This window comes from Bison bison, unplaced genomic scaffold (assembly GCF_000754665.1).
Source record: "Bison bison bison isolate TAMUID 2011002044 unplaced genomic scaffold, Bison_UMD1.0 scf7180017864506, whole genome shotgun sequence".
Lineage (NCBI taxonomy): Eukaryota > Metazoa > Chordata > Mammalia > Artiodactyla > Bovidae > Bison > Bison bison.
Window position 1 is genome coordinate 2702412 of NW_011495063.1, and position 11370 is coordinate 2713781.

At 52.2% G+C, this 11370-nt stretch overlaps 2 protein-coding genes across 2 annotated transcripts in view; both read left to right on the top strand.

The window, feature by feature from the left end:
• DCPS (decapping enzyme, scavenger) overlaps nucleotides 1-7616 on the top strand; it is a 43205-nt gene extending 35589 nt beyond the window's left edge. Inside the window, exons 5-6 of the mRNA XM_010829489.1 lie at nucleotides 3237-3347; nucleotides 5139-7616. Of these exons, the coding sequence (XP_010827791.1) occupies nucleotides 3237-3347; nucleotides 5139-5405 (378 nt within the window). The 3' untranslated portion in view covers nucleotides 5406-7616. The remainder of the gene's footprint in view (nucleotides 1-3236; nucleotides 3348-5138) is intronic.
• A 2823-nt stretch (nucleotides 7617-10439) lies between these two features.
• ST3GAL4 (ST3 beta-galactoside alpha-2,3-sialyltransferase 4) overlaps nucleotides 10440-11370 on the top strand; it is a 56210-nt gene continuing 55279 nt past the window's right edge. Inside the window, exon 1 of the mRNA XM_010829497.1 lies at nucleotides 10440-11340. The gene's annotated coding sequence lies outside the window, so the exon portion shown is untranslated. The remainder of the gene's footprint in view (nucleotides 11341-11370) is intronic.

Sequence of the window (11370 nt, forward strand, 5' to 3'; positions counted from 1 at the left end):
GTGGGGATAGCCGCAGCCTCCCCATGCAAGGAGCCATAACGCTCTGGCGCCTGTGGCACCGAGAGCGGAAGCCCATGCTCCTGCTTACCTGGCGCCGGCAGGCATCCTGCCGGGCCTGCCCGGGGCACTGCCCGCTGTCTGTCCCCTTAAGAGAGAACAGGCTTCAGGCACTGCAGCAGGGTCCCAGCCACATGGTGGGGTGACTCGCCCTGGGGCTCTGAAGGGGCCAGCTTGCGTAACAGGCTTTTAACTTGCTGACTGGACAGGTGTGACTGTGCCTGACCTTTGCTTCTTTACCGCTTGTCTCCTTGTGGTGCCACAGTTAAGGGCCTTACATCCCTGACTTGTGACAGAACACTGAGGCCCACGGCTCCCTAGAATTAGTGTGTCCAGCAGGGAGGTGGGCCAGGCCTGGACTTCTGTCCTCATCCTCATCCACCAGAGGAGGACAGAGGAGAGGGCGGTCTGGCATGTGCTCTGAGGGGACTTCTAGCCACCCTGGCGGCCCCTCGTGCCGCTGCTCTGCCGAGAAGCGTGTCTTTTTCCGCTCACTGGTGGCCCATGATTAAAAAACGTCCATCCATCCATTCATCTGTCCGTCCGTCTCACAAATATTTTGCTGTTATTGTTTAGTCACTAAGTCGTGCCTGACTCCTCTGGAAGCTCACCAGGCTCCTCTGTCCATGGGATTCTCCAGGCAGGAATACTGGAGCAGGTTGCTGTTCCCTTCTCCAGGGCATCTTCCGACCCAGGGATCGAACTCATGTCTCCTGATTGCAGGTGGCTTCTTTATCACTGAGCCACCAGAGAAGCCCCACAAATATTGATCAAGTCCCTAATGTCTGCTGGAGACTCTGGCTCCCTGGAGATTAGAGAATCCCTTCCTCAGTTCTCTGTAGAGAGAAACTGTATATTCCTTCTTATTGGCTTATTTGGGGATGTAGGGATTGGTCCAGTTAATACATCTACATGTGTGTTAGAAGCTCAGTCATGTCCAACTCTTTGCGACCCCATAGACTGTAGCCCTCCAGGTTCCTCTGTCCATGGAATTCCCCAGGCAGGAATACTAGAGTGGGTTGCCATTCCCTTCTCCAAGGGATCTTCCCAACCCAGGGATCGAACCCACATCTCCTGCATTGCAGGCAGATTCTTGACCATCTGAGCCTCCAGGGAAGCCAACACCAGCATGTACATGGTAACAATAAAAATAGCACACAGAGTGGGCAATGAAGGTGCATTCCCTCACCCGACATTCCTCCACGTCCCTGCCCCAGAAGAGATGGTTTGTCTCTCCTCCATAGTCTTTACACACTATACGTGTCAGCATGTATGTGCGTGTTCATGGAGACACACAGACACATTCAGCTCACGGAATGTAGATCCTTGTGTCTAAGGCACTCAGGCAGGAGCCTCGATCTCCGCGTCTCTCCTGAGGTGGAGCCATGGGTGTCCGGGGCTCCAGCCGTTCTCCGTTTTGCCCCTTGCTAGGAGGCTGTGGCTTCAACTTTGCTGCCCTGCCTTAGAGTAGACAAGGTTGATGGCCTCTGTCTCCCCAGAGGGGTTGATGTGCTGCCTTCTGGGATGCCAGTCTGAGACCCTTGCCAGCCCCTCCCCTGTTTTTTTTCCCCAGATCATTTCTCTGGGCAGCCGGGGCCCTTTGGGGAAAATCCGGGGTCATGTCTGCTATCAAAGGACAGGTTTGTCTTCCTTCCCTCACTCAGCCCGTGAGCTGGCACCCAGCACAGGCTTCATGCTTCATTCCATGTCAGTGGAGCAGAGAGGTGTGACTTATGTCATCTTTGGGATTTGTCAACAGATATCATCTAAACAAATGTTACTCTTGTTTGGAGGGCCTGTGACAGTGACAACGTGGAACGGCTGGAGACACTCACAGACACGCACACACTCCTAGTTCAAACAGCTTCATTTCCTGCTGCTCCTTGGGTCTCAGCTTATACAAGAGTCCTGGACACAGCCCATGAGAAGGAAGAGTCCAGAAGGGACTTGCAGGCAGAGCTGAGGCCCAGGTGGGCACTGCTTAGCCGTCTGCTGGCAGGTTCCCACTGCGCTCACGTGTGGCCGGTCAGGGGCAGAAAGCCCGGCTCTTAGGGCTCTGGCGGAGACGAGTGTGTGTGGCATGGAGAGAGTGTTGGCATGAAGAAGCACAGCTGGACATCAGGCACCATCTGGAAAGTCTCATTCCCAGTTTTTAAAGTTGGGGCCCTTGGGGACTTGGTCGGGTGACTCATGGTCCCCAAATTATCTCATTGAGGAATCTAGCAGCTTGGCCTGCAGAGCTGAGGGCCGGTGGATCCGCACCAGGCCTTGGCCCTTGGAGCCCTGGTGTCTGGGGCTTGCTTTGCAGGAGGATGTGAAACTGGCCAAGGCCAGGGTTTGGGCAAGTGGAGACTGGGACAGGAAGGGTTTTCTGGGCAAGAGGAAGAGTCATTTTGCTCTCTGGCTCAAGGTTTTGGCTCCAGGTCTTGTTGGCCTTGGGTCCTTGTACTGTTGTGACCCCCAGGTCTTCGGGCAGCCACTGTCTTCTGGAAGGGCGGCTGTGTATGAGCCCTGTGAGATACGGGAAGGGAGACAAGGGTGAAGCAAGGTGGAGCTCACTGCCCCGCGGGCCCCAGGCTCCCTTCCCCCGCACTTGCCTCTCCATCTGTCACCTGCCTGGACTCCAGGCACATGGAGCCCTCCTCCCCCAACCAATGCCACTGAGCCTTTTTTTTTTTTTTTTACTGTTCCTTTGCTCAGTGCTCTTTTCCCAAGCCCTCCCTCTTCTTCCCGACCCAGGCCCCCTGTCCCTCTCTGATCACCCTCACTGGTCTTTCCTTCTTCCTCCTGCACTCTTCTCCCCTTGTGTCTTACAGCACTTAGTACAGGTGATTAGACCATAAAAGTGGTTCATGGCATTTTCTTGAAGCCCCCCTACTTCTGCCCCCCTACTTCCCCATCAGCTGTGAGTATGTAAATACTCTCATGTGATATTTTTGAGCAGGAAGAATAAACACAGGCTTCTTCCCTCACACAACCCTCACTCACCCGGGGCAGGTGGACGCCCACCTTGCCTGGGGTTGGGTCTGGCCACAGTGTCCCTGGGATTGGCGGCGGCTGGCCCTGCAGGCCTTGGGGTGGGGGTGCTTCCTGACTTCTGGGGGGGCAGTTCCAGGATGGGCAGCCTCCGCGGTTGGCCCCCCTGCTGAGCCCAGTTCACCCCGCCTGTCTCTGCACAGCTCGATGACCTGTACCTGATCGCCATCTGCCATCGCCGGGGCATCAAGTCACTTCGGGACCTCACCGCAGAGCACCTGCCGCTGCTCAGGAACATTCTCCGGGAGGGTCAGGTGAGGTTCCCGGGGCCGAGTCCACTCCAGGGCCCAGAGGGGTTACACTCCGATTCCCGTGTGTTCCTTTCCTCACCCCACCCTTCTGTGAAACGGCTTCTCTCTAGGTGCCCTGCAGGGGCCTGTGAAGGCTTGTAGATGGCCTCAGGAAGCCCCTGGTCCTGGTCCCACCCTGCCTTCCAGCTCTGCACTCAGCCCCCTTGCCTCACCCCACACAGGCTTCCTCAGCTCGGGTCCTCGATTCTGCTCCCTGACGTTGTCCTGCAGGTCACATGTGGGGTGCCCGCCCATCCCAGGGTTACCCGTGACAGCTGCATCACGCTACACGTGTTTCTTGGGTAGATGGTCCACGACCTGACATGGATCTGCGTGTGTCCCCTCGTGTACCTCGAGGGCAGAGACTGAACGCTCTGGCACCTGGCGTTCTGGGACACCTTCCCTCTGGGAGATTTGCTGAATCAAATGAAAAGGCTGCTAAAAGCAGCCCTGGGGGCCCGGGCAGATGGTGGGGGAGAGGAGAGTCTCAAATCTGGAGCTGTGATCCTGGTTCTGACACTTTGACCTTAGCCCCCTGGTGGCCCCGGGCAGGTCATTTCGCGTCTCTGGGCCTGGGTATCTGGAGGGGTCCTTCTGAACCCGTTATTCTGTGGGGTTGGCCTCAGCCTTGTTTCCTCTGAGACACTGGATGGTACAGCCTCCATGCTAGGCCTGCTGTCACCAAGGTTTCCAGCCCGGGAGAGGCTCCCCTGGTCGAGGTTCAACAAGCCCTGCTCCGAGGCTCTGCCTGGGGCCACTCTCCTTCCCCTCTGGCCCCCTCCCCACTGTGCCCACCTGCCTTCCCACCTGCCTGCTCACCCCACCATGTCCCCGGCTGTCTTTCTCTTTTCTCTGGATGCAGGGCACCTGGGAGGTGTCAGGCCAGCACTTGCATCTGCCCTGGCAACTCCAGCACCCTCTCAGGTGGGGTCAGCCTTCCAGGAAGCCCTTTGGGTGCCCTGGTGGTCACCCTGATGCCCAGATTCCTAGGGACGCACCCAGTCAGAAGGGCACAGTACAATCGCAGCGTGTATTCTGAGCTCACTGGGGCCCTGTCTTTCTTCACCCCTGCCGCCTCAGAGATTGGCCTACATTGGAAATTAAATCTTCTCTTAATTCCAAGAGGCTTGGAGGCTTCTGAAGGCGGTTGGAAGAGAAAAAGCTCTACCACTATGCAAGGTTGGGGTGGGCCAAGGGAGCCGGGGTTAAGGGTGATGCTTTCCTCTTCTGCCGGGAGTCCACTGAGAATCCAAGGATCCTGTGATGCCTCCCAGCTCTGTCCAGCCCTGCCCACGTCCCCTCCCCCGGCCTTTCTCTGCCACCAAGCCCTTAGCTCTGTCGCAGCCCGGCTCCACTCTCTTCTGTGCTAAGCAGGGAAAAAAAGGCTTCCTGCCACCCACTTGATGATTTAAGCCTGGTAACTCCTCCAGGGCAGGCAAGTCCCCCAGTCTTGGGAATCCGGGCCCCTGTGCTTAGCACCGAGACTTCCTAGAGACCCAGCTGTGACCAAGGAAGCAGGTGTTCCAGCAGGTTGGAGCGGGGAGCCCTGATCGAGGCCACCGTCCCCCTCCTTGGGAAGAAAACCTCCACCTCGCTGCTTGTCACCCGCACCTGCTGACTCCCTAGAATGGCAGACAGGGATCCCGAAGCCACCCGTGGGGCGACGGAGAGGCTGGTGGGGGCTGTGGGCAGGAGGGGGTGCCGGCGCCAGTGTGGGGGCAGCAGCTGACCCTCCCGCCCCCCGCTCCTTGCCAGGAGGCCATTCTGCGGCGCTACCGGGTGGCGGCGGACCGCCTCCGCGTGTATTTGCACTACCTGCCCTCGTATTACCATCTGCACGTGCACTTCACCGCCCTGGGCTTCGAGGCCCCGGGTGCCGGCGTGGAGCGCGCCCACCTGCTGGCGGAGGTGATCGACAACCTGGAGCAGGACCCCGAGCACTACCGGCGTCGCACGCTCACCTTTGCACTCCGGGCTGACGACCCCCTCCTGGCGCTCCTGCAGGAGGCCCAGAGAAGCTGAGAAGAGACCACCCTTGTGGGGGATGGGGGCAGCAGGATTTTTTGTACCAAGTGAATTTTTTTTTTTTATGTATTTTGTACTGGCTTCTTCCCAGCATGAGAATAAACTATCAGTCTCGTTCAGTATGGACCCACAGTGTGGCCTGGGGAGGTGGAGTGGGCGACCCTAGCGGGGTAAAGGCAGGGGGCACGGCCAACCTGGAGGGCTCAGGGCTTCCTGCAGGGCCCCTCCTGGCGGACTTCACGTCCTGGGCCTCCCTGCTTTCACCCCTGCTGTTCTGCTACCACCTTTCTCTTCCTTCTTCCCACTTAGTGTTTCTTCCTGATGGTCCACATGTCTGGGAGTCCCCCCTCAGAGAAAACCACATATGAAACCTTTCTGGAAGTAGTCTATAGTCTTTCTGACAGCACTTCCTCTTTCCCTCCAGCACTTAACGCACACTTCCCATGTGTGAGCCAGTCCTGTTGATAAACCCTTGTTGACAGGGCTGGAGGCTGGCCTCCTGGAAGTGGGAAGGCCTTAATCAGAATCAGATGATGCAAGCCCAAGACGACTGCCTTTGCCTCTGTTCCTTGGTCAGTGAGTCTGTGGCCTTGAGTTCGTTATCTTGACAGGAAGACAAAACACACTGCCATAGAGCAGCCGGAAGATAAATCCACCGTGTCAGCAGGGCACAGTGACATGGTTGCAGTGAAGTCCAAAAGCCCTGAGTCACGGATCAAGGTGTGACCGCTGTCCTAGATCCCTGACCACAGAATTGCCAGGCCAGGAAGGGACTTCAAAGCACCCAAGGCTGATAGCCTGTAGGAAGACATCAAGGGCGTATCTGGCAAAGTGACGTCTCCCACTGCTCCAGCAGAGCAGGGACACGGGTGCAGACATTGGCAACGTGTAGTTAAACACACGAGGCCCTCTTCCCAGACACATCACGCTACCCGAGAGGGGCCGGCATTTGCTCTTCGGTCAACGTGGGGCTATGAGTTACCGCATCTTGCGTCCTCAGGACACACTGCCAGGGGAGGTAGGATGTGGGTCTTGCAGAGTGAAAGGAAGATGAAAACGGAGGGAGAGGAAGCAGGGTGGCCCTTATTCTGCGTACCCTGGACCGAGAACCAGGGTAGGATTCACAGCCAAGCTCCATTCGCTTGTTCCTCACGCTGCTTATTAAACACGTACTGCATCAGACCCAAGGCCTCCTGAGCCTGTTTCTTTGTCAAGGGGTGCAGGGGTGAGGATCCACCACAGAGGGATCTGCTGGTGATCATACACGCAGCAGGCCAAAGTGGCATGATTGCAATGGAATCCAATGCTTTGACTCACTGCATGCCTTTTGAGCCAATGTCCTAAGGGCTGGGAACCCAGAGACGACTATAAAGACACTCCCAGCCTCCCAGGCTAGGGGGCAGACAGACAGTCCTCAGCCCGAGGGATGCAGAATGAGAACCGTCTCCTCTGCCTTAGATTTCCTCCTGCCTTCACTTAGCAGGACCCACCCAGCTCCCCACCTCCACTGAGACAGCATCCTGAGCAGAAAGTCCTTAAGCCTCAGCACCGCTTGACTGATGAGCCACCGCCAGCCCTCTCTGACGGCATGGACGTCTGTCCCTGTGTGTTTAGCTGCATGTCCTCGGTGAGTGCAGCGGAGGTGGGTGTCACCTTCTCATAAACTTCGGAGGGCTCCCCACCGGCGCCAGGCCCCAGTCCTTGGCCGACTTTCTTCCTGGCTGGGTTGGGAGGGAGGAGAGCGATTGGAGACGTGACTGCTTTTCCTCGGCTCCTCTCAAGTTTGCCCAAAAGTTTCCTCATAGGGCAAAATTGCTGAGTGTTCTATATTTGTCAACATTCCTTCATGAAACTGAGAAAAATAACATTTCAGGAGGAGTTGGACAGTTAGCTCCACGTTGTCTAGTTCTGTTGAACGCAGATCCTGGGAATGGAGAAACAAATCAAGAAACAGTTGCGAACAAAGTAATATTTGAAAATGTTTCTCTTGTGATATTTGTATTTCCAAACGAGTTGAATGGATATGTTTTATTTCTGAATAGGTTGATGTGGGTCTTTTAACTCTTCCTTCTCAGAAAGGACTAAATCTTTATTCCAAACATGTATATAGAACCCTAAAAGGACTTTTTTCTGTAAGAAGATGGTGATAATTAACAGTAGCTGTTTTCAGAAAATCCTCACATAGCAAAATAAATGTTGGCAACTCTCTGTTTGCTCCATATTCTCATTGAAATTACATTGGATTCTGGAGTCTATGTAAACTTGAAGTTACCAAATTTTAGCCACTGTTAAAAAAGAAACATGGACTAAATTTGTTTAAAGTGTTTAAATTCAAAGAACAAGGTTTTGAACATCTACCCTGTCTTTTTTTTTTAAAGACAAGAATATGGAACTAGAACTCTCATGGAGCTTACAACTTAGTGAGACACATAGGCATAATTGGGCTTCCCTGGTGGCACAGCGGTTAAGAATCTGCCTGGCAAATCAGAAGACTTGGGTTTGATCCCTAGGTCAGGAAGATACCCTGAAGAAGGCAACCCGCTTCAGGAATCTTACCTGAAAAATCCCATGGACAGAGGAGACTGGCCGGCAACAACAGTCCATGGGATCTCAAAGAGTTGGACACGATTTAGCAACTAACAACAATGATAGACATAATTACAAAGTAAATCCACAAACAACTCAAGTTCGGTTGCTCAGTCATGTCTGACTCTTTGTGACCCCCATGGACTGCAGCACGCCAGGCTTCCTTGTCCTTCACCAGTTCCTGGAGCTTACTCAAACTCATGTCCATCGAGTCAGTGATGCCATCCAACCATCTCACCCTCTGTCATCCCTTTCTCCCGCCTTCAACCTTTCCTAGAATCAGAGTCTTTTCCAGTGAACCAGTTCTTCACATCAGGTGGCCAAAGTTTTGGAGTTTCAGCATCAGTCCTTCCGATGAATATTCAGGACTGATTTCCTTTAGGACTGACTGGTTGGATTTCCTTGCAGTCCAAGGGATTCTCAAGAGTCTTCTCCAACACCACAGTTCAAAAGCATCAATTCTTGGGTGCTCAGCTTTCCTTATAGTCCAACTCTCACATCCATACATGACTACTGGAAAAACCATGGCTTTGACTAGATGGACCTTTGATGGCAAAGTAATGTCTCTGCTTTTTAATATGCTATCTAGGTTGGTCATAGCTTTTCTTCCAAGGAGTAAGCGTCTTTTAATTTCATGGCTGCAGTCACCATCCATTTGCAGTGATTTTGGAGCCCAGAAAAATAAAGTCTCTCACTGTTTCCATTGTTTCCCGATCTATTTGCCATGAAGTCATGGGACTGGATGCCATGATCTTAGTTTTCTGAATGTTGAGTTATGAGCCAACTTTTTCACTCTCCTCTTTCACTTTCATCAAGAGGCTCTAGTTCCTCTTCACTTTCTGCCATAAGGGTGGTGCCATCTGTGTATCTGAGGTTATTGATATTTCTCCCGGAAATCTTGATTCTAGCTTGTGCTTCATCCAGCCTGGCATTTCGCATGATGTACTCTGCATATAAGTTAAATAAGCAGGATGACAATATACAGCCTTGACGTACACCTTTCCCGATTTGGAACCAGTCTGTTGTTCCATGTCTAACTGTTCTTCTTGTTCTAACTTGCTTCTTGACCTGCATACAGATTTCTCAGGAGGCAGGTCAGGTGGTCTGTTATCTCTTTAAGAATTTTCCACAGTTTGTTAAGATCCACATAGTCAAAGGCTTTGGTGTACTCAATAAAGCAGAGGTAGGTGTTTTTCTGCAACTCTCTTTTTCAATAATCCAATAGATGTTGGCAATTGGATCTCTGGTTCCTCTGCCTTTTCTAAATCCAGCTTGAACATCTGAAAGTTCACAGTTCATGTATTGCAGAAGCCTGGCTTGGAGAATTTTGAGCATTACTTTACTAGCATGTGAGATGAGTACAATTGTGTGGTAGTTTGAGCATTCTTTGGTGTTGCCTTTCTTTGGGATTGGAATGAAAACTGACCTTTTCCAGTCCTGTGGCCACTGCTGAGTTTTCCAAATTTGCTGGCATATTGAGTGCAGCACTTTCACAACATCCTCTTTTAGGATTTGAAATAGTTCAATTGGAATTCCATCACCTCCACTAGCTTTGTTCGTAGTGATGCTTCCTAAGGCCCAGTTGACTTTGCATTGCAGGATGTGTGGCTCTAGGTGAGCGATCACACCATCATGGTTATCAATGGTGTGTGTTTGTGGGAGGGGTAACCACACCCATGGTTATCTGGGTCATGAAGATCTTTTTTGTATTGTTCTTCTGTGTATTCTTGCCACTTCTTAATATCTTCTGCTTCTGTTAGGTCCATTCCATTTCTGTCCTTTATTGAGCCCATCTTTGTATGAAATGTTCCCTTGGTATCTCTAATTTTCTTGAAGAGATCTCTAGTCTTTCCCATTCTATTGTTTTCCTCTATTTCTTTGGATCGCTGAGGAAGGCTTTCTTATCACTCCTTGCTATTCTTTGGAACTCTGCATTCAAATGGGTATATCTTTCCTTTTTTCCGTTGCCTTTTGCTTCTCTTCTTTTCTTAGCTATTTGTAAGGCCTCCTCAGACAACCATTTTGCCTTTTTGTATTTCTTTTTCTTGGGGGTGATCTTGCTCCCTGTCTCCTGTACAATGTCACGAACCTTCATCCATAGTTCTTCAGACCCTCTATCAGATCTAATCCTTTGAATCTGCTTGTAACAACAACAATGATAGACATAATTACAAAGTAATTCCACAAACCTGAATACTTTGAGAAAAGCACAGGGGGCCGTGAGAGCTTACGCCAGGAGAAGCCAGACTTCCAGGCTAAAATGAGAGCCAAACGACCACCATGAGCTAAGACACAACACTCAGGGAAAGCATGGCTCAGCATGGCCAGAACCTAAAACGTGGCTTCCAGCACGTCCAATAGCACCCTGACCAGTTTTTCCTTCAGGACCAGGAAGAAATGAAAGGCAAAACTATGGAGAAATGTATTATCCTGTTGTACATTCTTTTCAGTGCCAGCATGGTCTGGTAACTCCTGCACAGAACCTGCACCGTATCCACATGTAATCTTGGGCAAGTTAGGTAACTGCTCGTCAGCCATGAGTTAGTGAAAGCCGTGCTTACCCCGAGGGGCTTCGTGAGGATTCAACAAGAGGATTCTGTGGACATGGTAAGAACTCATAAATGTTAGCTGCCATTTTCCCACTGCCAGAAGGGCCTAAAGGACCCAGCCTATATATTTGGGTTAGATATTAAAAAGGACTTCCGGATTAGAAGGCCATGACATCCTAGACTGGGCACTGAAGTCATGGCAACCGAGACTTGAAGGCAAAAAGTGAGCCATAAACTCTCTGTGGTTCATTGATTGTGGCCCTAAAAGAGATGAGGGCTGCATGCAATGACTTCTCAGGATCTCTTCCAGCCGAAAGGTTCCTGGAATGCATTTTAGCCTTGGCCTTACAGCAGGTTTCTAAGACTACAATAGTGATGTCCGGTGCTATTGAGATCCCTGGGAACTGCACAGCTCGAGCGTCCAGCCGTATAAATCTGATAAAAATAGGAGCTGAAACACCATTCCCCAAGTTGCTATTTTTAAAAGCGTCTGAGATGCGGATTGGGTTTATTTCTTCTTCAAACGGCATCTCGCCGTTCCCTCCTTCCGGTGGGCAGGATGCTAACGTGGCAAATGCAAGGGACAGGAGCCAGAGGCCTGGGGAGGCGCATGTGTTAAGGGCTCACACCCCGGCCCACACCCTGGCCTCCCAGCTCCAGATGCACCTGCCCCTCCCACAACCCTTGCTCCTCTGTCTCCTCCCTCTGCTCCCTAGAGAGAGAGAGAGAGGCCCCCTGAGCGCCCCAGCAGAGCTGTGTCCGCCAACTTCCTCCACAGCAGAGACAGAACCAGAGAGGTAAAGGGGGTACTTTGGAGGTGGGAAAGG